Raw genomic sequence first — 26,783 nt, 5'->3', positions numbered from 1 at the left:
AATAAATATTATGTAAAAAATAAATAGACAAAACAGATAAAAATATTATATATAAAATTATAGAAGAATAATATTGTATAATAAAAGAGAAAATAAAAAAAATAAAAGATACAAATTTTCTGAAATATATATTACAAGAAATAATTTGTGCTGATACGCATTTCAATAATTTATATATACCATACAAATGTTTAAATATTTATTTAAAATATTTATTATTTATTAAATATTTCATTTCTTGTAATAAATAAATATATTTAACATCATATAATTTATAGTATAATATACTATAACATATTTATACAATGATAGTATGTTTCTCAGTGAAGTTAATCTTTATTCAAATTAATGCAGATAATTATGCACATAATTTTAGGTTTATCGAAGGTCAGAAAATGGAAAAGAACTATGATATTAAGTTAAAAAGTATTAATTATTAAAAGTATTAAAGTATCATATTTAAATAAACAATCAATAAAATTAATTGAATATTAAATATAATATAATATATAAATGTAACGATAACATTAAATAAAATAAAATAAATTCATATAGTGTAAGTACGTATTCGTTATGTCATGTTAAGAATGTGAATAGAATCCTTCATTCCTGCTGCGTAGTAATCTTGACTATGATGTATATACAATAAATAGATTTTCTTAATCATCTTTTAAATTATTATACAAATATATTTCAAATATGATTTTAATTTAAAGAAGATTTTAAAAAAGATGAGAAAACTAATTTCGTATAATGAAATTTTTTTGTACATAAACTATGAAAGAAATTTTTGAATGAAGATCAATTTTATTTTTTTCAAGAAAATATATATTTTTAAATATATAGATAATCGATTTCCTAAAATTCAAAGTTAAAATTTTGAATATAAAATCATTTTTATATATAGAATTACTACATTATTCACTTTCATCATTTATTCACCATCCTTTAAATATTTTTTAAATAATATTATAAAGAAGAAACGGAAAGAAGCGAAATACTCCGCAATATTTTAATTATTAACTTTATCTATAGATGTGATATTTTTTGTCAATAATATTTGTTAATGTATCGAGTGCAACGAACTTAACCATTATCTTTTTTCTACTATGTTCAATTGTTATATAATATATTTGCGTGTTTGTAATACAAAGTTCAACAATTCATCCTTGAAATTATGTACCATACCATTATATTTTCCTTGCTTGGCATTTATTTAATCAAATTATGATATAAACTTATTTTAAATAAAAAAAAATAAATAATTTTTAAGATAAATTATTTAATTTAAATTAAGATAAGTTAAATTATTTTATCGAAGAAGATGGAATAATTATATCAATTAATATAGGAAAAGATATAATTCTTATTTATTAGAAAAAGAAAAATTTTATTTTTAAAAAATTATTTCTATATATTTTGATGATTATTACTTACTTACTTAATGCGAGACAACTTGCATTAACGCTCTATTATCAATGACACGCAAGAAAGAAAAAATGCAAAGGAAGAGTTTAGAAGGAAACCTAGCATAGATAACTAAATATACAGTGCGTCTATATATATATTTCGTTTGACGGTATCAAGTTCAGTTCGAATCACGAAGTTCACAAGATCGGAAGATATTTGTGGTGAAAAATGTAATTTGACATACATTTTGTTCTAGTGCTTCATTTTCGAAATTTTCGTTTTATATTTTTATTCCATACGAATTTATATATTTTATCGTGAAGTGTGACAAAAATTTTGATTTTGTTATTATTATTGTTAATTATTATTATTATCCAACTATCTTTGTTGCTTATTATTCTTATTTCTTATTATAATTCACTGATTCATTACTTTTTACTTTCATTACACTTTTCTCCGTATCTATTTAAAATCCTTTTTTTCCATATTTGATTAATAATAAATATTATTTTTCATCTCCACTATATATCTATCTATCTATCTATCTATCTATCTATCTATCTATCTATCAATCTATCAATCTATTTACACATCTTAACTCGATATCGATATAAAGTTATGATTATATATTCGTTTTTTAAATGGAATATTTTCATCTATCAATTTTCTTATTTATTCATGTTATTGTGATTACTTTTCATTATTATTTTTTCTATCGCTATCGAAATTTCAAATCTCAAACAAAAATTAATCCTATTTTTCTATTTTATATATATATATCTACTATATATCTGCTTTTATAGATTCTTTCAAAATGACTCTCTTAACGCCATATTGGAGTCTGGATATCCTCATCGTTTCCTCATCCTTGATGATAGCCGCTTACTTGTTCATGACTCGAAAATTCAAATATTGGTCGAAAAAAGGCGTTATGGAGATTACTCCTACGCCCTTCCTTGGCAACTTTGGAGATTGCTTATTGTTAAAGAAATCAGCTTCAGAATTTATAAAGGAGTTATACGAACAAAGCGAAGGATTGCCTTTCATGGGTTTTTATATTTTCGACAAACCATTCTTGTTAGTTCGTGATCCTGAACTCATAAAACATATCTTGGTGAAAGATTTTAATATATTTGCGGATAAATTCGCGTCAACGGATAGTAAAAATGATCGTATCGGATATTCAAATCTGTTCATAATGAAGAATCCCGCATGGAAATATCTCAGAACGAAACTTACGCCGATCTTTACCTCGGGCAAGATAAAAAAAATGTTCGATCTAATGTTGATGATCAGTAAAAATCTGGAGAATCATCTGGAATCGTTGAATTTGGATGGTAAATATTGCATTTATCATTCATATTACAATCACAAAAATGTATCAATTATGATTTTATAAACGTATTTTTCAGGCAATGGAAAAGTAATAGAATTCAAGGATCTTTGCGCGAACTTCACCACTGATTTGATCGCTAGCACTGCGTTTGGAGTGAATTTGAATTCATTGAAGGATCCGAATGCCGATTTCCGTGTATACGGAAGAATTATCTTCGATTACAATATTAAACGTGCCATAGATTTCCTTTCAATATTCTTCGCCCCTTATTTGACGAAATATCTGTCTGTAAAATTTTTCGGAAAAGCGACCAATCTTCTCCGAAATGCTTTTTGGAACGTGATCAACGAACGAATCGAATCGAATGTGAAACGGAACGATCTTATCGATTGTCTGATCGAATTGAGAGAGAAACACAAGGGCGAACAAATCCATGATTTCAGTAAGTATTTTTGATATTTTATTCATTATGGAATATGTAATGTAAAAATGCTAAGATAACGAGAAATTATGATTTCAGAATTCGACGGTGATGATTTAGTATCTCAAGCGGGTGTATTCTTCACCGGTGGATTCGAAACATCCTCCACCACCATATCTTTTACATTGTACGAATTAGCATTGAATCAAGAGGTACAAAAAACTCTCAGAACCGAGATTCACGAGGCTTTAACGCAAACTGATGGAAAAATCACGTATGATATGGTACGAGCATTACGAATAATCATTCAAGCAGAATCAGCGTTTGACCTTTCAAGAAATGAATAAAATAAAAAAAAACCGAAACACTTGTTTATAAGACTGTATAATCTTAATCTTTTCTAGATAACAAACCTACCGTATTTGGATATGGTAATTTCGGAAACTCTTCGCAAATATCCACCTCTAGGATTTTTGGATCGAGTCGCTCTTCAGAATTATAAAATACCCAATTCTGATGTGACGTTAGAGAAAGGTACTCCTATCTACATTCCTATGATAGGTTTGCACTACGATCCCAAATACTTTCCAAATCCAGAAAAATACGATCCGCTCAGATTTTCCGAAAATGTTAAAAAGTCCAGGCCAAATTTCGTATACATGCCCTTCGGTGAGGGACCTCACATTTGTATCGGTAAGTTTTTTTTCTTCTACTTCTCGATACGTTTAATATCGAACACTTATGTCACACTATCTAGTTCATCGTTTATTAATACCCAACACAGGGGAGAAATTTTTTTGAGATTTCGATTTAATCAATAATTTTAATAATTCTTCTCGCTCTATGCCAAAAAAATCTAACAAATTGTTGATAACATTATCAATTTGGAAAGTAAATTACGTTTCGTTTGTTTGAAAGTCCGTACATAGAAAACATTTAATATAACGTGATAAATTTACAAAGTTATGATAAATAAAATAAAAATGATAAATATATAAATATTATCGATATCGATGCAAGATTCAACATTTTTTTTCTTTTATACGATTAATTAGGATGTTTAAATTTTTCAATCTTAAATTATGGAAAATTGATAATTTTTTTTCATAAGTATTTTTTTATAAATTAGCGGAATCATCGATATAATATAATAATCGATCAATCAATTTACAGAATTTGCTTATTTTGTTAGATTTTTTTTATGTAAGATTATTAAGTGATAACTTATAAATCGCGATTATAATAATAATATATATTTCATTAATAATATTAATTCTACGTACGATAATCATTATTGGATGTATATTATATCAAAATGTTTATTTTACGTAATTTTATCACACTGAAGATTAGCAAATGATCGTGTAATTTTTTCATATTAACAACGTACACGAGCCATTCAATTTGAAAAAATATAATATTTTTCTTTGCTAACAAATATCAACATATATATGTATATATGAATATTTTATATTAATTCGTTTATACTTGATCGATTAATCATGAAATATATATATATATATATTTATATAAAATTATTTCGGCATTTTTGTTTATTTTCATATCGTATTTATGAATGAATGTTCAAGGTATAAAATTCAATAATAAACTGATAAAATATAATACTAAAAAGAAAAAAAAAAAAAACATAATAAGTATCGATTATATTATATCATCTTATTATTATTCCTTTTTTTTTTTATTTTAGGTATGCGATTAGGACTGTTACAATCGAAGCTTGGAATTATTGAAATATTGAAAAATTATGAAATTACACCGTGCGAGAAAACAAGAATCCCGATGGTTCTGGATCCCAAAGGACTTACAACCACAGCATTAGGAGGATTATACCTAAATATACGAAAGATCACAATCGCGGGTGGTTAAATTCTTACCAGTTGCAGAATCTATTTCATTTTTTAGTTTTATTACGTTTGTAATATTTTTGATTTATTGTTATTTTATTTTTAATAAGTTTTATTTTTCGATCAATTTGAAAAAAAAAAAAAACTAACGTAATATTAATTTTAAAGAAGAAGATCGTAAAGATGTCGATTATTCAAACGAAAGTATTCAAATGTGTAAAATTTTAATTTATGTATCACTGTGGGGAGAAGAGAATATAACATGTACGCAGGGGGACAGAGTTGTGTTTGTTTCATTTACGCGGTCACGTATATGTATTTATTTCATTCACTTATTCTCATTTACAAAAGAGACTAACCGGCCGATCGTGGCCCGTGCGCATGTAACCGCCGTTTATCTTACAATTAAATCTCTGTAATATATTAGTACGACACCTTAAAGTTAAATTGGAATGGCGGATACCGTGCGGTATCCCGGCACCAAGTTTGAGCGCGTTTGTTCGAAAATGACATTCGACATTTACCCACAAATTAACCATGATTGATACGGTCGGCACTACGTACAAAGAGAAACATCGAATATTAGTTGTAGAATTGTTGATTCCACGTTGATTCCGATTCGAGAAAAGATCGAATCAATTATCTTCCGAAATAATATTCCGATTAAAATTCTATTTATACCCCTCTCTCTCTCTCTCTCTCTCTCTCTCTCTCTCTTGTCTGTCTCTCTCTCGGTTAAAATTATATAATTACTTCTTCGTATTTCTTCTCTCTTCAATTATAGAGTATTTTATCTAGATTCAGTATTTATTTTATTAACTTAGATTGAATATTTTTTAATAATAACAATTTCAAGAGATAAACAAATAGGGAATCTATTTATGTCATGGAATCTATCAATTATATTTATTCATACCGACCAAGCGCAGAATTATGCGAATATATATATATATATTTTTTCTTTTTCCTTTTTCATTTATTTATTGCAGACAAACAATACGATCGATCGTCATCGTCGAACAACGCACGAACATCGAGTGTACACGCCTCTGCAACGTGCTTGAATTTGTTCCACGATAGTTTTACACACAAATAATAACTATACAATTCATCGTTTACAATATCTTGATATTAACTCGCCCGCGAGCTTAGCTTATCGTTTTTGTTCGTCACATCACTCATATCTCTTGACCCGTTTTTCTTCTCCTTCACCTTCTTTTTCTTTTTCTTTCTTTTTTTTTTTTTTTTTTTTTATTATAATTATCGCTGTTCCTCTCTTTGTGATAATTTTGCAAATCTACTACTTTCACTTGCGCGCCGATTAAAATCTAACGTGGATTAGCGATGCGACGTTGAATAAAATAGAATAGTTTCGATTCGAAAATTTTTCCCCAAGTTTAAAATATTATGGTGGAAACGCGAAGATTTGATAATTTAAAACGTCACTTAAACAAAAAGAAGAAATAAATCACAAGTAAATTTAATAATTTCATCGTCATTACGTCATTACGGATAAAAGAAACACATGATATTACGATATTATTATAACACGGCGAATTTCAATAGCGTTTAAAACTTCATCGATTCTTAACCTAAAAATTGATAAAAGATAGCCTCTAAGAGATCGTGTCAACGTGGCATCGCTAATTTGTACTTTAAACTTTAAAAATTTCGAAACTTCAGTCAAACCTCAGTTCGATCGATAAACTCGAATCTCTAAATTTTGGCCCCGTTTCTTCTCCTCTACCCCCTCTCTCGAAATCGGAGCGTACACTTCAACCCGCTCAATTCGTTCGAATTCCCGCGATCTCTGCCAATTTTCTTCTCAACGAGCGAAGGATCGAGGAAATGATCCCGGGCGCGGCTCGATTCACAACATTATCGCAAGGAACGTTGATTCCTTACACGCTAATTAACACTGCATTTCTCGCTGCGAGGATGGGTGCGTGGAATGGGCGACGAAACGACGAGGATTGCACCAAGATCGCGGCTATTCTACCCGGCTTATCCCAGAAAATTACACGCTATGGCCTAGTTTCGTTCACAATTTCCGATCGCGGCACGCCACTATCCCTTCTTTCCGATGACCATCGGCAGGAGAAAACGTACGATCGATTACGGTAATTGACGAGAATAATTGGGATACGAGGTGGGACGCGCTACCTCTCGCCGCTCCACGATTAAACGATCAATCGACGAGTGGAAATTCATCCTGTCTACCACTGTGATCCATTGGATCATCGAGTTTCGTCCCGTCTTCGCCTTCTCCTCCTCACGGCTCAACATCTTGATTAAAAAGATATTAAAATTCGGCTGACCGCGTTTTATTCTCGAAAGTTATCGCGTAACACTTCGACGATTCAACGAGGAGGTATAATTCGATTGTCGACACGGGGTGGTCCGAGAGTTTCTTAGGAAAAATCCGATTATACCGATATGCGTATAATACGATTTATCGTCTAGGAAGAGACAAATAAATATTGACAAAGGTCAGGCACAGATAGCGAGTGATAGAACGAAAAAAGCATTTGATATTTTTTTTCTTTTCTTTTTTTTTTTTTTTCTTTTTTATCAGTCGATGATCATCAAACGAATCGAAATCGATCGATCGTTGGGTGTTATTAGATACGGATTTTTGGATTCGTTTGTCACCGGTTGTTCAAGATCAAATACTTTTTTTGCCTCGTATCACTGAAAGTTTAATAATTTACATTATAGCCTGCACGCAACGTTGGATGATTCAACGTGGCAACGAACACACTCGTCTCTACATATACTGTCCCTGTATTTGCCTACAGTGGACCACAAAAAACTTTCGACGACGAAATGATGGAAGATTGATGATGGATCGACGATGGATTCGCGCGCAATTCTTGACGCGCCGTGGGAAGAGATTTAACAATTGACGAACGAACGTTTTAGAATCGATGGATCGTTACGTGATTATAAATTCAATTTTTTCAATTTCGAACGAAATTCTCTTCTCGCGGCTTCTCTTCTCGTTGGGGAAGAAAAATTCGAACGAGCGTTATACAGAGGACGCCGATCGGGTGATTGGATATATAAGGCTCAGGCTTTTATCTTCCCGTTGTTCTACGATCGTTGTAGAAAAACGAAGGATCTTCCTCTTCGAAAAAAAAACAGTTTTTTTCCTTTTCTTTTTGGGGGAGGGGTGGAAGGGGGAGATGAAGACAATAACGTAAGACTAGACTTCAACAATACATGCGGTTCTTCATCGCCGTAGAGACACATTGTTGGTGGAGTATAAAAATATAAACATCTAAAAACGAAGAAGCGAGACGTCGTTTAGACGTTGAAAAATAATAATTTTTGCGTCGAGTATGAAAAAAAATGCGTGTATCACGAGAGTTTTCTTTTTTTTTCTTCTTCTTCTACCGTTATACCGTTTATCCATCTAGCCGATTTTTCTCTTTTATTTCGCCTTTTTTTTTTTTTTTTTTTTTTATCCTCGTTCTAAACGCGTTGGAAAATAGACCAAGAGTGTAGTATTTTTGTCGATCCATTATAAATTTAGCGATTAGATGAGCTAACGTGATCGTTATAAGAAATAAATATAGAGTATTCGTGGATAAAAGAATTAAAATAATAATCGTTAGATCGAAAGATTCCACCGATTTTTACACAACAATATTTCGATGAAAATATACGTGTTTATATAATATCTTTTAAATCATAGGAAGACATTTTTTTCTTTTTTTCAACGAGGAAACAACATTTATTTAACATTCATCTAAATTTTTCACAGATCAACAAAATCGTTTTTTTCGTGCGAATGATTGCCTCGAAATAATTGGAACCGATTGATTTCGTCTCTTTCCCCGCGACGTTCGAGATAAACGCGATAAATTATTTCCTTTTTTCCTCTCTCTCTCTCGCTCTCTCTTTCTCTTTCTGCTTTCTTTTCTTCCCTTCCTTCTTATTTTCTTTTTTTTCCTTTTTTTTTTTTCCGTGACAGAGGGAATTTTATCTTTTCAAACGGGGGGGGGGATAAATTTTTAATTCTAATTCAACGCGACACATCCGTCTTGATTCTTTTCATTTCACTATCTATATCTACACGTTGAACTCTTTTTCTATTACAATAGACCTGCTTTTTTCGTACGAGAGAGAGATTCTTTTCTTATGTATTTTTTATAATATATTTATATACGTTATGTTCTCGTCTCGATGGGAATCGCACATCTTTCTTTTCACGTCTTTGTATACATTGCGTTTTGCATATATTTTATGTGTATATATATATATATATATATATATATATATATATATATGTATATATATATATATATATATATGTATAATAACGAACAACATTAATGATTACTCATTAGGCTATTCTTTTTTTTTTTTTTAATTGGACAATAAATAAAATAGTTTATATAACGCGCCTTTTTTTTCTTCTTCTTCTTCTTCTTCTTCTTTCAGGCCGTCCATTTTCGTTTCGTTCCTCGCTTCGATTCTTTTTTTCTTTTTTTCAATATTTCATATTTTCGTTTCAATCTCTATGCCAGTTCGAACCGCTCGATCTCGACAAATTATTATATTTCATCGTACGCAATATTTTCTTTTCTACCTTTCTCTCCCTCTCTTTCACTCCTCTTCACAGTCTCTCCTCTCGCTCTCTCCCGCTCTTTCACACAACTCTGCTCTCGGAACGGAGATCGATAATTAGGAGCAATATACATATATTTGGTATTGGCCAGCTGTTCGACAGTTTGGCTTCGATACGAACGTTAATTACACTCACACATTCTCTGGCTACATTTGGAAACAGCTAATCGACTTACTATACGAAGACGTACTATATTATTTTTCCCTTTTAAATCGCGCTTCGATCCTCGTACAACGTTCGAGAACCTGTCCATCTTCATTTCTCTCCAATTTCTAATAATCGTTCCAATAATCATCCGTGACGCGACGCGACGGAATACAGTCAGATTGTTTGTGCGAATGTTCTCTCCTCTCTACCTCCATCCGGTGTTTGACCGGATATCTAATCGCTCGAGTTCCACGCGAAAAATTCGGTGAACTGTTGCTTGCTTCGTCCGCAACACCGAGGCGCGTTTTAATTTAAACGCGGATCCAGAACGCGGGCAGAAGATCGTCGCACAGAGGAGATATCTTTTAATTCTTGGCCGAGAATTGATGGGGAGAGAAGCTTGGTCGGATATGCTCTCTTGTGACCTCGATAAGTGTCCGACGCTTGAGATCGTTGAGATAATAATCGAGTTTCTTCGGCCAACAGACGCGGATCCGACTCGAGTCGATTATTTCGGCAAAACGCGAACGCTTCCTTCCTTTCCATATATTCCCTTCTCTGTGTCCAATGCTCACCACATCCGTCTCCTCCCCCGCTCAATCTCCTTTTCAATCTCAGTCAACGATCTTTGGCTTCTCCCGTATTCTCCACCCGATTATTATTATTATTACAGATTATTACTTGGCTCGAATAAACGGCACGAACGAAACGCGTTTCAACCGCTGCAGCAGAAGATATTCTCGGCCAGCCACCTGTGCAGGCCCGACAATTGTTTCTCGGAAGAGTCCTCGACCAATCGTAGACCGTATCACTTGATCTCCTCTCGGCTGGGTGAACGCGGAGGATGGGAGGACGACAAGGGCGGCGCTTCCGAGGCCACCTGCCTCTTCGGTCGAAAGCTCGCCGTCAACGAGGAGATCCAACCGCTCGGGGATTGGGAGCTTTGATCGTGCAACGAGTCGCTGTTGCTGTTGCTCCTCGTGCTGTCCATGCTCATGCCTGACTTGAACCGGGACAACAGGCCGGGGGATGATTTTTTCGAGGAGGTCGTGGGCGAGGAGCACGCGGCCTTCTTTCGAGATTTCGACGAATCCTTGTACAGCATCGAGTCCAAACTACCCGCGTGAGGACGTTCCTCCGACGTCTTCTTTGGCTCCAACGAACCGAGCATCGCGCTTTCAGCCTGTTTCGCCATCTTCGATATATCCTCCATACTAGCCGAGCTTCTTCTGATCTCTACCTTACTTTCCACGTCTCGTTCCACGACCTCTCTAGACCCGTACTCAACCCCCTTCACGATTATCTCCGGTTGATTGTGATGATGATGATGGTGGTGGTGGTGGTGGTGGTGGTGGTGCGGATGGTGGCGATTGTGGTGACGATTATGCTGTTGCTGCTTCTTCGTGGGCACGTCGATCTCCGCGAACTCCATGCCCAAACACCTCTGATCCTTGACCGTTTTCAGGCTGTGCGATTTGCCCTCCGGATTCGAGGAATTCCGCCGATGTTTCGACAACGACGAATCGGACGAAACGGCCGCGGGCAAAGCCTCCAACGAGGCGGACGATCGTTTCTCCTTGGCGAACACCGTCCTCCAACTTTTGTTTTTGTAGTCGGCCTTGTTTCTCACCTTCGGCAACGTCATCGCCCGTTTCTCCATCGAGGATAATTCCACCACGCTCGCCACACCTTTGCCCTCCTTCGACGAGCTCTTGGCGAGATTGCACCGCTTGCAAAACTCCGTCACGGAGTTGTTGCACTGGCTGGACGAGGTAGCGGCCGACGAGCGAGGGCTCGCCGCGGTCAACGAGTTGCTCTTGTTCAACGTTTTGTTCGTGGTCGCGATGTGTTTGGTCGGCTTGGGCGTGGGCGGATCCTTCGAGTCGAAGCTGATGCTCAATCGATCCGTGAAGTTTCTCAATCTCGAGAAGATGGATCTGTGATTGTTGGAACCGGTTTTGTCCTCGCAGCAACACCGCGACCCGACCACCGACTCCCTCCGAACCTCCTTCGAGCCTCGAGTTCCGGGCCTCGAGTTCTCCCGATCGTTCTCCACCGAACCGCTCCCCTTCCTCAACTTGTTCCTCCGCTCCTGGCCCTCGACCACCACCACGTTACCGTTACCCTCGATCATCGTGGTCGCCGTGGTCGTCGCCGTTCTACGCTCGCTCCAACTTTTCCCCTCCGACTCGCGGACAACGCTCTCCGCGTCCGCTCTCTCCAACTCCTCCAAGATCCTCGTCTCCTCCGCGGACCAAGCGCTGGCGGGCGAGCTGAGATCGCTGCCCAGGCTCTCTCCCTTACCGCCCCGTTTCCTCTCGTGCTCCCTCACAGCCCTGGCCAGGTCGTGATTATGATAATCCAGTGACGATTTCTCACGGCTACCCTTCCGGCTACCCGGGTAGCTTTTCCTACCTGTTCCAGCCCCGGACAGGCTCCCCTCCGTCGAGATCTTGAACTTCAACGTTTTCTCGCTCACCTCCACCTCGGTCGCCGTTTCCGGATCCGAGCTCTCCAGATTCTCCGCGTCTTCCCCGGTCAAGTTCTCCGTCACGTCCTCGTCGGTGGAACGCGACCGCGACCGAATCGTGCCCGCCGACCGTTTCGACCGCATGCTGTGCGACGAGCTCGACTTCGCCACGCTCGACGCCCCCCCAACCCCCCCCGTGTTCGCGCACGTCGATTCCCCAACGTCCGCAACGCTCTTCCGATGATGCCGCTCGTCCTTCGCGGCCTCGTTCAATCTCCGATAATACTCCAACGCCTCCCTCACCGGCTGCACTATCAGCCCCTGCAAATCCGTGTTCGTCGTCTTTTCGTTTCGAATAATGCATAACAAGTACAATGATAACAAGTATAATAAGGAGGAGGGATGATACCTGCAGTTCCGGAAACAGTTCACCCAGGGCCTCGAAAAGGGGGAGCAAGACGAGGCCGATGAAGCTCACTTGGGACGAGGGTTTGGTCACTTTGTCGCGGTCCATGAACGGCGTGACCGGCAATCCTTCCAGCTTCTCGGCGTCGCTCTGCTTGAAGAATTCCTGGAGCAGCCTGTCCAACCAAGGTTCCGCCACTTCCATGGGCCGTGCCTCGTTGCTGATGTCCGCCACTTTGATCAGGATCATCGATAACTGGAACGACGAGTTGTCGAGATTCGGTGGCTATTATGTTTATTATAGAAAATGTACGCGATTCACGAACTCACGAGATTGATATGGGCCTTGCTCGAATAATCGAATTCCGGGATAATGTCGGTGAATTGGCCGAGAATCTCGTTGTGTCTGGCCATGTCCGTGGCAAGGATACATCTGATGATCCCTTCGCGTACCACCCGATAGGTGGGATTGTCCAACGACGCCAATATGTTGCACTCGGGGGCCTCGAGGACGCGGAACGCCACCGAGCAATGGTGATTCTCGAGCGGCGAGATGTCGTTGTAACGGAGCGCCAACTCGGTACGGGCGTTTATTTGATAAATGTTGTTGTATCCCGGATGATCCAAGTCGTGGCAGATGCAGGAGACGATTAATATAAAAACCTCCAGATCACCGATCCGTGACGGTAGATCCACCGCCCAAGCTATCGCGTACATCTGCAACAGGATATTTCTCATTATTGTTGTTATTCTCGATACGCGATGGAGGAATTTCCCTCTTTTTCCACGAAAATTCCTCGAATTTAATCAACGTCTCTCGATTCGAATGAAAATATGAAGATATATTACAATATTTTACGTCGTGTTTACATTGTCGCTGTTTATACTCGTTACGTGTAAATGCGCATCGCGTTTTAACAGAAATGTACGTACGTACTGTATGTATGTATATGTATATACTTGCCATTTGCGCCACGCAGAAACAGTGCCTGAAGTTATGAAACGGCACTTCGTTATAGTTGTTGTAAACTTCGTAGAGGAAGTTCCTCAGGATTGGTAAAGGAATGTTAAACTTTTGAGGTAGGTCCAGCTCGACGAACATGGTTTGCAGCATAAGGAGAAGCTCTTCGTCCTCCCATTGCCGGGCGTCGAAAGCGGGTGAACGTAGCCACTCCCGAACGCTCGACGATATCGACACGTCGCTGCAAACACGATCATCATCGATATTAATTTCCTCGTTTCGGGGAAACTGAAAAATTCGCCTCGATCGTTTATTTCTTCTCTATCGTCCGTAAATCGATCGTCATTGTTGTACCACCACGGCAAAGTTCGACAATTGCCGGGTGTCGAATGTAACCTGTTGACGAAGAACAAAGGTTTCAAATGTTAGCAGCGGTCGTAAAATATCACGTATCAAATAATTTCACGTATACGATACTACATATACTACGATATTCGGTGGAACGATATCGCGTTATAAATTCCACAGATTCCTCCTTCTTTTTCGCAAAGATAGTTCGCTTCGAGATCGTAACCATTATCTCTCGGATGAAATTAGTCAAATTAATCAAATTCATCATTTCGTCGTAGAGCGCCGCTCGACCGGCGTATTTAGTACATTGCGCAATAATGGGTTATCCGCTTATTGAACTAAATCAACATGGAGCCTGCACCTACACGACGGATTCGAATTACATTAGGGATGTATCGATTTGTCGACGTGCCGTATAACATATACGTGTCTGATCGCGATTAATACAATATGCGATATGGGTAGACGCGTTCAAAAATCGATGAAACATCGGTATGGTGTGCGCGTTTTTCCCCCACCCCTCCCCCTTCTTTACGTGGAAAGTGGAAAGAACCGCTGTGTAAATTACGAAAAAAAAAATCGCGTTATTTCACGAACGTGGATAAGAAAGAAAAGAACACCGAGATAATTTCTCGATCTCGGTGAAACAATTTTATTCACGCTCGCGATAGTACAACAGCTCGTCTTAAACAAATTTGCCTCACCTCTTGGAAATCAATTTAAACTATTCCGCTCAAGATTTCGCGAATTCAGATCGCAGATCTCTAAATACAATTAGACGGTTTTACGCGGGAGTCGATGTGTCGAGATCGAGGCATGATCAAGGAGATTAAGCAGAAGCGTGTGTAGCGAAGACCGCTAATTGGCAATCCGCATTTAGCTCGCGCATCAAATCACGGTACGCGATAATGTTCGCTTTGTGACGCTCCCTATTATAACCCGCCAATACCAGGTTATTATAGAGATAACGGTAGCTTAATGGCATTTCGCGGTAACGTTACGGAGCTTGCTACCAACGCGGACCGATCCAATCGAACCAACAATTCGAATTCTCCATTCGTTTCGCTCCGTTCATCCCTTGCCCACACGCCTCTTTTCATCACGCCTCTCCAACTCGGTATTTTTCCTTCGATTTCATTCTCCTTCCCTCGACATAACACAAATTATATTCGTATTTTTCTTTTTTTTTTTTTTTGCCAAAAGTTTCACTTCTCAACCAAACGATATCGAAATTTTCATCCCGAAAGAGAAATGTATTTCTTTTTTAAATGAACGAATAAGAAAGCTGAGAAAAAGTAAGGAAAAGAGTAAGGAATCGAACGGGTTAGGGTTGTATTATAAGGAAAATGTTGCAAGCGGACATCGTGTAGAAATCGTTGTTAGTAATATTAACGATTTCAACTTGAACCGAAACGATATTTTCGTACGATTTCCGCGAACAGCGATTTGCTACGTTCGCATCACGCCTCGACCCATGTGTATTTGTTCGTTTAACGTTTCGTATACCCGACACGTTCGCTCCCGTTTATTTGCCCTGTTTCCGCGCGAAAATCGATCGCAGTTTGTTTTTTACGGGCATTTTTTCCCGCCCCCGCGGAAAAAAGGAAACATTCGCGAAATAATAATCGAACACGTTCATAATAAAAATTTCTCCCGTGGGAAAATATTCGTGACGATTATTTCGATGTTCTCCTCGAAAGAAAGGAACGAAATTAAAATAAGACGAGAAAGAGAGAGAGAGAGAGAGAGAGAGAAGATTGGATCGAATAAATTGAAAAAGAGAAATCTCGGTTTCGTACGCGAAACACTCGTTAACGGGATACGCGTGATTTATGAATGAAAATTAAAAGTAAATAAAACGCGTATAAAAAACGTCCATGCATATTTATGGGTCGTTCGATGATGTTGCGAATATCGAATAAATTTGATCTTTTCGATCGGTATTATGGGATTGTGTAATCGTTGTTAACGAACGATATCGTAAATATCGGCGCGAATCCGATTGTATCCGACAATTTAAAAAAAAAAAAAAAATCACTTCTCCTCGAATGAAATTGATCGAGCAACGTTCAAACGATCTTTGTTCGAAAATCAGGAATGAAAACAGCGTTCGGAGGATATCTCGTTTTGTTTGAAGCGTGAAACTCGAATCCCCGGCGGGCGAAGCCTTCAAGATCCGCTTCGAAATTCAATTTGCTCTCGTAATTCGACGGTAATCTTGACGAAAATCTCACGGGCCGTGAACTTAATCGCTCATGAAACGATCTCGAACGTTTGCTTGCTGCGCATCGTGCGAGATCTTCGCAATGTGAATACGTAAAGAACGGGACAATGGAACGACGCGTTTCAATCAAACGCGTGCACGAATCGTGTCGAACGATCATGGATTCGTGGCGAGCAATTTTAATTCGCTTCCATATAAAATATCGAATTATTGTTGCAGAGGAAAAGAGAGAGGAACGAAAAAAGAAAGATGCTTTTTAACTAACTAAAACGTTCCTGATGAATTAAAAATTAAAAAGTTACATAATTTTAACACACTGCGATATTGTTATACTGTTGTCACGAAACGATATATTTAATATTTTTATTAAAAGTAGAGAGAAGTTGAACGAAACGAACGTCTCGTTATAACTCGTGATAATAATTACGCAAAGTTAAGAATTTGATCAACCTTTTTCGCTATTGTTGTTGAGTTTACAAACAGCTTTTCATAAATTTATCTTAAAGAGAGAATAAACAAGGATGAGAGAGAATAACGAATAAAGTAACACCTGAAGAGTGTAATGAATCGAGATTAACACGCTTCTTTGAAATTATTTTTTCCATACGTTACGCACGAACGCTTGAGAAAAAGTTTAAAAATGGATTCGTTGAATTTTCAATTTAAGAAAGAAAAAAAATGTTTTCTCTATTTAAAAAAAGAGGGAGAGAAAGGAAGGTAGTATACTATCGATATCTCCGACATCCGGAAAAATTCCAATATGAACCATCAAAATTCCTCCAAGTTGGAAATGGAAATGAATCAGCAATGGAACGCGTTACAATCGCATCGAAATTCGATCTTTCGGCTGGATAATCTTCTTCTGAAAAGCTGAAGCTCGCTATTCACACGGAAAGGTATCAACATCGGTGTAAACACACGAGCGAGTCGTGGAACAGAAGGCACATAGATCATCCGATAGATCGCCACGTCTAGATCGTCTAGATCGATGTCGGCCAGTTGATGAATGCGAAATGCGATGAATATGTTTTCAACGGATCTCGACTGCGTTTAATCGTCGAGATATTCTCTATTTTATCAAGGAATCTCTGAATCTCTTCTGTTCCTCGTCGTAAATCTCATCTTATTTTTAATTTAAAAATAGAAATTTCGTGTTAATAGAATTATTTTAAAAATTATTTTCCTATTTAATAGAAAAGTTGCAAGAATCTCCATTTCCTTTTCCTTTTCGAAAGATTTATCGATATCTGGACTAATGGATTCTTAAATCCATATAAATATTTGTTCGAAAACTAAATGTTTGTAATCGAGATCATCTCTCTGGAAAAAATATTCCACGACGAAATTCCTTTAAATTTGATAACGAATTAATTTATTTATTCTTTAAGAAAATTCAAAGAAAATTAATTTCTCACGTTTCCATTCTACGTTTCACAATTAAATATGAATATTCGTTCTCTCTCGTGATACGATGACGACCGGTTCAAGATCAAAGGCATGCCTACTCTTGTTAACGTAATCACATTTTTCAATTGTTTAAACAGTCGAATGGCCCTCTGTGAGAATTTCTAGTATTTCCGAAAGAGAGTAACATTTTTTTTCATTTTCCAACAAATAATATACAAATTTCTCTTTCGTTTCATTCTCCATTTACTTTTTTTCGCTCGAATGAACGAAACAAGATTTTCTTTAAACAACATTTCATTCACCTTGCTAGACATAAATTATGCAATAATCCTTCCTTATCGAGTGATGTTGAAAACTGAACTCATCTCGAGTATTTTTCCTCCTCGATTTTTCCTCCTTCTCGATCGATTTCTCTCTTCGTCACACTCGTCGCAACTTGATAAATATTATAAACGATCTGATGAAAATATTACGTAATCACGCGATTCTTCCATCTTTCCGCTTCTTTCTCTTCTTTCGTCCGTTCACGATTCAGGGAACGCAACGAAGGAACGAGAAATTTCTCTTCCACTTTCTTTTCTCGCTGTTTCGTTTCATCTTTTTTTCCCTTCCGTCATCCGTTCAAAATTCCACGCGCACCGTTCTCCTCCTCCTTCGCCTCCAAGAAGAAGAAGAAGCAATATCCTGTCGATCAACTCGATAAAGTCTAGCGGATAAATGAATGAATAATCTCGCGACAACGCATCCCTTTTGCCCCTCGTGAACTTGTTAAATAAAATTCTCGACCGACGAAGGGAGCCGATCATTTGATTTATTATTAAACTTCGTGCTAAGAAGTTGGCTCGCGTGTGCCAACCGTTCAAATAGAAACGGCTGATTTACAATCTTTTCCAATATAGCTGTTCCTACTATTAACCGTGAAAACGAACCAACTTATAAGGCGATTCTATTTTTCTTTCTTTCTTTCTTTCTTTCTTTCTTTCTTTGCGACCAAGTTTGATTTAGTGCCCTTAGGCGTGTGAGTTTTACGAGTGAGTTCGCTTTAAAAAATTAAACGCAGAATCGTTAACGCGTGCCGCAATTTTTTTTACGATTTGTCGTGTATAAACAATGTTGTGTAGCTTTATCGGAAAAAGCTACAATATATTTTCGAAACGAAAATCATTTCTAGCCAAATGGAAATGTATCGCTCCGTTCGAACCATTTTTCCTCCCGATTCTGATAACGATCGCTTCGCCGAACGAAATTTTCGTCGGTCGAATGGTTCGTAATCGAGTATTCACCGTATATTTTATATTTGTCGTCATTGTTCCATACGCCGGTTCTTGTTTTGGTTAATGTTCGACGCAAAGGTGATATTCCAAAAAAAAAAAAAAAAAAAAAATAATATCAAACAACGTCGAAACAAATATTCCAGATTCGAAAAAAATGTATCGTAATTGATATTTCCTGAATCGATGATAACGAAAAACAGTTGGCGATTCATATAGATACACGTTGCGTATCATCAAACGCTATCTATATCTGGTTGGCTTGATTTTTTTGTTATAATTATTACAGAGAAAATATCTCTTTTTTAATATTTTTGAAAAAAATTTTCATTGTTCAACTTTAATGTTATTCTCTATTTTTTGGGTGATAAATATACCGGGAAAGATAAAAAGATAAGTGAAAAAAAAGTTTTAACATCAGGAATAAGAAATATCAGTTATTCTTCGTAAAAATATATTGTCACACGTTCGCTATTGTCGCAATGTTCAATGGAATATTGTTTTTAGCACGTATATCAACGAGATATTTGTATGTCTCTCTATCGATTGATTTATACTACTGCAGGATACAAACTCCATCTAAAGATTCTTCGATGGTATAAATTAACTTTTACTAATATGAAAAATTTATTTATCGGTATTTTCAACAACTGATTAATAAAATTATTAAAGTGTATAAATAAAATCAGATATACAATTTTGTGTGATACCTTTCGTAATTAAATTTCTCTATCTTTCAAATTTATCATTTCGTATTAAATTTAATTACTTCGTGATAAATGATATATTTTGCTTTTTTACAAATAATTATATAGATAATGATCATAACAGATTTCGTTTCATTTACTTTTATCATGCAAGTAGACGATGAAATTTTTTCAAAATTTAATAATAATTGATGTTTAAATAAATTTAGAAAAAATATATATGTGTAATTTAAAAAAATTTTTTAAAAAACTAATTTTTTATAAAAATTCATATAAATCATATACACGAATAATAATGTTCGTTTCTTGCTCTATTTTTATATTCCTTCTTACTCTATCACATATTCCAAATTTAAGAATTTTTATTTTATAATTAATCTACTGCGTTTTGTTTTCTGAATTCTATCCGAATTGTTAACTAAATAGGTATTGCCGGTAAGTTAGACATCGATTAAAAAGTTTCCGCGGTCAGCGCCATCTCGCGTTTGGATCACCGAAGCTTCGACTCGTTACTAGCATAGCAGAATAGGCAAGGAGGTATGCGAAGTCGTAGACAAGGAAAGCACTATTGCGCGAGAAGGATAGACAGCTTTCCCCCACCACTGCGGAAACGATACATGGAATATTAATTAATTACTCGTTTTTTACGCAAAATTTCTATACTTTTAAGATCGCATCTTGAAGCTAGAACTTCAGACAACTTTCCAGTATCAATTTTAATGGTAAATTCCTTGTCATTAATTAATTATTAACGATTAATGCGTTCTACGTTCTAATCAATCGAAGTCGCCATATTGAAAATTCATTAATTACGCGCTTTCTACGCAAAATTTCGGCACTTTTGAGATCGCATCTTGAAGCTAGAACTTCAAACAAGTTTCTCGTATCAATTTCAATCTAAAATCTTTTGTATTTATTTATTTATTAACGATTAATACCGATTAACGCATCATACGTTCTAATACATCGAAAACGCCATATTGAAAATTCATTAATTACGCGCTTTCTACGCAAAAATTCGACACTTTTGAGATCGCATATTAAAGTCAGAACTTTACACGAGTTTCTCGTATCAATTTTAATATGATGTTTTATTTCATTAATTATTTATTAATAATTTATTGAAAACGCGTCTTCAATATATTAGAATATATGACACGTTATCGTTATTAATCGTATTATAATTAATTAACGACAAAGAATTTTATATTAAAATTGATAAGAGAAACTCGTGTCAAGTTCTAGCTTTAATACGCGATCTTAAAAGTATCGAAATTTTGTGTAGAAAGCGCGTAATTAATGAATTTTCAATATGGCGTTTTCGATGTATTAGAACATATGACGCATTAATCTTTAATAATTAATTAATAACAAGGAATTTTATGTTAAAATTAATACGAGAAACTTGTTTGAAGTTTTAGCTTTAAGATGCGATTTTAAAAGTATAGAAATTTTGCGTAGAAAACGAGTAATTAATGAATCTTCAATATGATGTCTTCGATGTATTAGAACGTATGACGCGTTAATCGTAATTAATCGTTATTAATTAATTAATGATGAAGAATTTTATGTTAAAATTGATACGAGAAACTCGTGTGAAGTTCTCACTTTAATATGCGATCTCAAAAGTGTCGAAATTTTGCGTAGAAAGCGCGTAATTAATGAATTTTCAATATGGCGTCTTTGATTGATTAGAACGCATGACGCATTAATCGTTAATAATTAATTAATGACAAGGAATTTACCATTAAAATTGATACTGGAAAGTTGTCTGGAGTTCTAGCTTCAAGATGCGATCTTAAAAGTATAGAAATTTTGCGTAAAAAACGAGTAATTAATTAATATTCCATGTATCGTTTCCGTAGTGGTGGGGGAAAGCTGTCTATCTTTCTCGCGCAATAGTGCTTTCCTTGTCTACGACTCCGCATACCTCCTTGCCTTTTCTGCTATGCTAGTAACGAGTCGAAGCTTCGGTGATCCAAACGCGAGATGGCGCTGACCGCGGAAACTTTTTAATCGATGTCTAACTTATCGACAAAATGTATTTCATTCACAATTGAGATACAATTCGAAATAGAGACGAATTAATTATAATGTAAAAATATTAGAGCGGATAAAATATTAAATTTAATTTAAAGTAAAAAGGAATAATAGAGTAAGAAAAGAATATTACTATTTATGTTTGTGATTTATATAGATTTTTATAATAAATTAACTTTTTTATAAATTAAATATATATATTTTTCATATATATTTTTGTATTTTTTCGGTACTTTTCAAAAATATGAGCTTAAAGGATTAATTACGTAAATGATAAGTACTAGACGGATAAATATAATTAATATTAAATAAAATGGAGAAAAAAATGTTCTTTCTGGAAATGTGTTGCCTGAAAAGTTCATAAACGTAAGTATAAAAGGTAAGTATATTAAATTTTAAAACATATTTTTCCATTTCTTGGAAGTAACATCAAATTCCTGGAAATTCCGAAATTCTTCCGAAAATAATATCAGATTTTTGGAATTTTCGTTTCTTTACAAACATCGGTCTGTTTATTTTGATTTTCAATGCTTATTTACAAAAATTTTCGGAAATTTTCGTTTGTTTACAAACCCTGATTTGTTTGTTTCTCTTTTCAATGATTATTAGTTACATTTTTTTTGCGAGAATTCTTGGAAATGACGATTAATTCCTGGAATTCTCGAAATTCGTTCGTTTTTTCTGATCGTTTCATTAATCTTCGAAATATACTTACCTTTATACTTATTATTATACTTACCTCTACAATTTCCATTTCTTGCGATATTGAATTTTTTTTTTTTTTTTTTTTCTTGACGGTTTTCTTAATTCCAAGTATACTTACCTTTTGAGTCTTTCAGTATTTGAAATACTAAATTTTTGTCATAATGTTATAATGTAATAATGTTATAATGTAAAGGATACTGGAATATGCCGGAACGTCTAATTTTTATCATCTAGAATATTTTCTGAATTGTTTTTGATAATGTGTTAAAATATTTCAGAGGGAAATAGCTTCCAAGAAAGACGCGTCCTGATGTAATTAATTTTTTCCTACGTGGACACGTAGAAGTTTTTAGTAAAAGTCAACCTTGTTATCCTATATGGAATTATATGTTTTTTAATGTCCAAACAACGCAATTCTCCTTTTTTTTTTTTTTTCTAAAAAAATGTCAATCTTAAAAATATTAAATTAAAAAAGTACTAAGTTTAAGGGATAATAAAATAGTCTTTTAAAAGTTTTTTCACAAGAAACAGGATGGATTACATCTATTAATGTATGCAAAAGTATAGTAAAAGTCATATAATTCCATTGAAAAGGAATAATTTGACCGATCTTTTACAAAGAAGATCATATCATATCATTTTTCCATCTGAAATATTTTTCAATATTATCAAAACTAAACGAAACATTTTATGATTAGATTAGATCAAAACGGATAAAGAGGATGTAAAAGGAAGAAAGAAATTAGGGAGATTAACGATCGAACCGATCGAACGAGTTTTAATCGTGAATTCGAGACGGCATCGTCTTTCTAAACAAAATAATCCATCGTCTTCTTTTCTAGAAGAATGGTCAGAAACTTGGTCAAAAAATAAATATACGTTTAGTTTCGCGAAACAAGACTCGTTGCCTCGTTTATCCTGACGTTGAACCTTAAAACAATCATTCATTTCTGTTAATTTAATACTGGTTATTCCGTTCACGTTCGGAATGGTAGTCGGTAGACGTTAAATTAGTTTATTCGAAATGGTAAGTTTCAATGAAACGTGATCGTTTTAGCGAATCAGCGTGACGTCAACTGTAACGATGAATTAAAAATAGATTCCATGAACGGAACTTATGATATATGTATATATATATATATACACACACACATAGAATTTCTTGTTTATGAGAAGATTTCAACTTGGTTATTTATGGGTGACGAACTTGCGAATTCTAATTAAGGATTAAAAAGATCTCTCCCAGTTTTCGGAGAGAGATCTCTAAATGCTGGGATTAAGAGACATTTTCTCTCTCTCTCTCTCTCTCTCTCTCTACGTGAATCTTTTTCAGCCTCGTTCCCTGAGCGAATCGTATTTTTCGCTTCGTTTCTAGAATTCGAAGCTTTATTATTACGTTAATGCATAGAGTTGAACCTGTAATTAATTTCACCAAGAGAAAAAAATAAAAATTAATAAATCAAGAACAAATGTTTCACGAACATATTATCAAATGTATACTTGAAATGATCGATTAATTAAAATGATCGTAAAGAGATACGAGATCACCTGTCATTTCGGGAGAGGAAGAGGAAAAAGGAATGGTGCACAGGATGAAAAAAATAACTTTTCCTCTTGATCCGCGCTTACTCGTCGTCGTAAACATCGTCGTCGGATGACGACAAAATCGATCGACCAGTTTATCGTTCCTTCACCTGTCCCCTTCGATATCTCGAATTAAATCGCGGCTGGAGGCAGCAAACAGGGGCGACCGAATGGCCGTTCGTAAATGAGAAAAAATAAAGAGAGAGAGAGAGAGAGAAGGAAGGAAGAATCGTTACGGGCGTAACTCGCGAGTCGTAAAAGAAAAAAAGAAAGAAAGAAAAAAGAAGAAGAAGAAGAAGAAGAAGTGTAGTAATTTGTATCGACTCACCAGATATTGAGGAACTTTTCTCGCACCTTCCGCTTCATGCTGTCGCTCTTCCGTCGATACTGCAATCTGCGGCAGGAATCCGCGTAGAGAGGCTCCGGAAGCTGTTTGTAGAAACCTGAAAGTGGCAGCGGTCTCGAGATTGAACCCTTCTAAAATCCTTCCAACCTTCCCCTACGTTTTCCTCCTTGATCGAAATACCTCCCTTCCCGTTATTTATCCACCGCCAATTATTATCTCCAATTTTCGAGAGTTTGTCATACGAGAAAATTACGCGGGGAAAAATTGTGTAATTGTTGATGTACCGTTGAGGTAAAGGTCGATGAGCGCGTGTGGGTACGGATAATACGCGTTTGGCCAGGAAGCGAAGATAGGAATAGCTGGGACGGTTCCTTGCACGGGCAAATATTTATTCAGCGGCAGACGCGTTGGACCGATGCGCTGTTTATTCGCGCGTATATCCATCGTCTCGGGCGGATCGCAATGATTTTTCCGTTCGCCCTAAGTGGTTGGAAATTTTTCCAAATCACCTTTTCGTTGGGAAAAATAATAATAATGATTCATGGAGGAAGGAAGGAAGGAAGGAAGGAGAAGAAACGTTTGTGTCGAGAAAAATTGGATTGGATATCGAAAAAAAAAAAAAAAAGAAAAAAACGAACGAGGCCGTTGTTTCATTTTTCGGACAGGGGGCGAGAGAGAGGAGCGTGGACAAAAGAAGAGAAGAGGAGGGAGCGAGGAGAATGAAAAATTCGAAAGGTTTGATCCTTTATTTTTCGACCACTTTGTGCAATTTTGCGCACGAACGGTGTTTTCGCGCCACCGTCTACCGGATTAAATTATACACGGAACCAGGAATGATTCACCTTTGTTTCCAGATATTCAATTCCCATTTTTCAATCGGTCAATTTCGTATCGTCGACCTTCGGAACGATCGAAAAAAGGAAAAAGTTGCGCGAGAGATGCAAAGAAAGTAACAATAAAGGGCTTCTTTTTAAAAATATATATTCCTTTTTTTAACGCCAGAAGACGATCGTTTCGCAATCTTCTTAAATTCTTCGATTAATCAAAATTTTTAATAAGCAAATTTAATATGGTTGCGAGAGTATACATACACACATACATACATATGTATATATATATAGAGGCAAACTTACTCAGCCAACTGAGTTGGTCGTTGTGCTCCAACTTGTTCTTGAAACTGTCGACCTGCCGCTTCAGTTCACGAAGAGCGAACGAAGGCGATGCGTACAGAGCTTCTTGATGCTCCCGAAGTTGCCGTTCCAAGGCCGCCACACGTCTCTCGAGAGCCCACAGCACTTCCGCCTCGATCACCCCCGACGAGGCCGGATGAGCTCCGACGATCTTAAAAAAGAGGAAATATACTTCTTCCAGCCAACTTCCATCAAATCGGCCGCGTCCTTTTAACCATCTCAACCTCGATCACCCTTCTTCCAATCTAAATGATAAAAGGGTATCGCTGTTGCGTTCCATTTTCAATTTTAATTTAAAGAAGAAGAAAAAAAAAAAAAGAAGAAACAAAGGGACTGCCGCGATCCAAAATTAACGCGAAACGCGTTATGCGCGTACTTGAAAATAATTTACACGCGCGTATACAACGTATAATTATTAAAAAAAGAAATAATAATAATAATAATAATAATAATAATAATGAAACAAAATAATTCAACGTAATTTAATTATACCTACGTAATTACTGCAACCGGTGTAATATCCATTTGCATCGTAATTATTTTTTCACCTTCAATTTAACGTTTATTATTAAAATTAATGCCTCGTCAAGGGAGAAGAGAGAAATTTCGCGGAGAGAGATTAAATTTCGCGCGGATCATTGAGCGCAGAGCGAGATATGATTCCGCCGAATCTCGAAGAAGGAACATGATTTTATCGTCGATCGATTAATCGAGAGGATCTCGACACCGTCTCTTCTCGATACATCGCGAAACGAAGAGAAACTTTTCAATACGAGATGGTGGAAAAGTTTCGACAAACACATTCCTCCTCTACTTTTAAAATTAGAAATAAACTTAATGCACAATTCTCGAAAAATTTCTATCCCGGGATCAAAGCCGTTAATTTAGAAGAAAAAGAAGAGGAAAAAAAGGGCTTCGAGTTTCTTGGCATTACAATAGGGAAGAAAAAGCCATTCCTTATTCTATCGTATAACGATCGGATAAAAGTTTTTCGATTCGAAACGACTTCATCGACGTTAAAAAAAAAAATTACACAAGTGAAACGAGGAAATGCGAAAAGATCGGTGAAAGTATGAAAGAAATGGAAATATATATATAGGCGATAATACAAGAAGTGCGCAAGAATCGTTACCTGAAGGACATAGGGAGAATCGGGTGTGTTCGCCGGCAAATTAGTCGAAATGTTCAACAGTTTGTCCCCTTTGCAAAGCTTCACGATGTCCAGAGGTCCAGCCTCTGCTGCATTCCTAAAGAGTTCTGCAACAAACGTATAAGGAAATTGTCAGAGAAATCGTTATCGTTAAAGGAGG

The 26,783-nt window shown here is 36.1% G+C and overlaps 2 protein-coding genes across 5 annotated transcripts in view; one reads left to right on the top strand and one right to left on the bottom strand.

Moving 5' to 3' along the window:
* The first annotated feature begins 1,482 nt into the window (after positions 1-1,482).
* On the top strand, positions 1,483-5,313 carry CYP6AQ1 (cytochrome P450 6AQ1). Its single transcript, XM_003697371.4, has 6 exons — positions 1,483-1,640; positions 2,214-2,747; positions 2,823-3,188; positions 3,267-3,451; positions 3,572-3,860; positions 4,876-5,313. The coding sequence occupies exons 2-6, from the start codon at positions 2,225-2,227 to the stop codon at positions 5,052-5,054; spliced, it is 1,542 nt and encodes a 513-aa protein (XP_003697419.2). The 5' UTR covers positions 1,483-1,640; positions 2,214-2,224; the 3' UTR covers positions 5,055-5,313.
* Pde9 (phosphodiesterase 9) overlaps positions 5,160-26,783 on the bottom strand; it is a 101,155-nt gene continuing 79,531 nt past the window's right edge. For all 4 annotated transcript variants that reach the window (XM_086907770.1, XM_086907772.1, XM_086907771.1 and 1 more), the window contains 7 exons: positions 26,606-26,730; positions 25,417-25,624; positions 24,266-24,380; positions 13,652-13,889; positions 13,018-13,404; positions 12,692-12,943; positions 5,160-12,603 (listed from right to left, as the gene is read on the bottom strand). In XM_086907770.1, coding sequence (XP_086763896.1) covers positions 10,621-12,603; positions 12,692-12,943; positions 13,018-13,404; positions 13,652-13,889; positions 24,266-24,380; positions 25,417-25,624; positions 26,606-26,730 — 3,308 coding nt within the window. In that variant the 3' untranslated portion in view covers positions 5,160-10,620. The remainder of the gene's footprint in view (positions 12,604-12,691; positions 12,944-13,017; positions 13,405-13,651; positions 13,890-24,265; positions 24,381-25,416; positions 25,625-26,605; positions 26,731-26,783) is intronic.

The sequence above is a fragment of the Apis florea genome, unplaced genomic scaffold, assembly GCF_048593485.1.
Source record: "Apis florea isolate Af1SG1 unplaced genomic scaffold, ASM4859348v1 contig_2897_pilon, whole genome shotgun sequence".
NCBI classification, from domain to species: domain Eukaryota; kingdom Metazoa; phylum Arthropoda; class Insecta; order Hymenoptera; family Apidae; genus Apis; species Apis florea.
The sequence above is the reverse complement of the archived record's forward strand: the minus strand, read 5'-3'. Positions and strand labels throughout refer to the sequence as shown.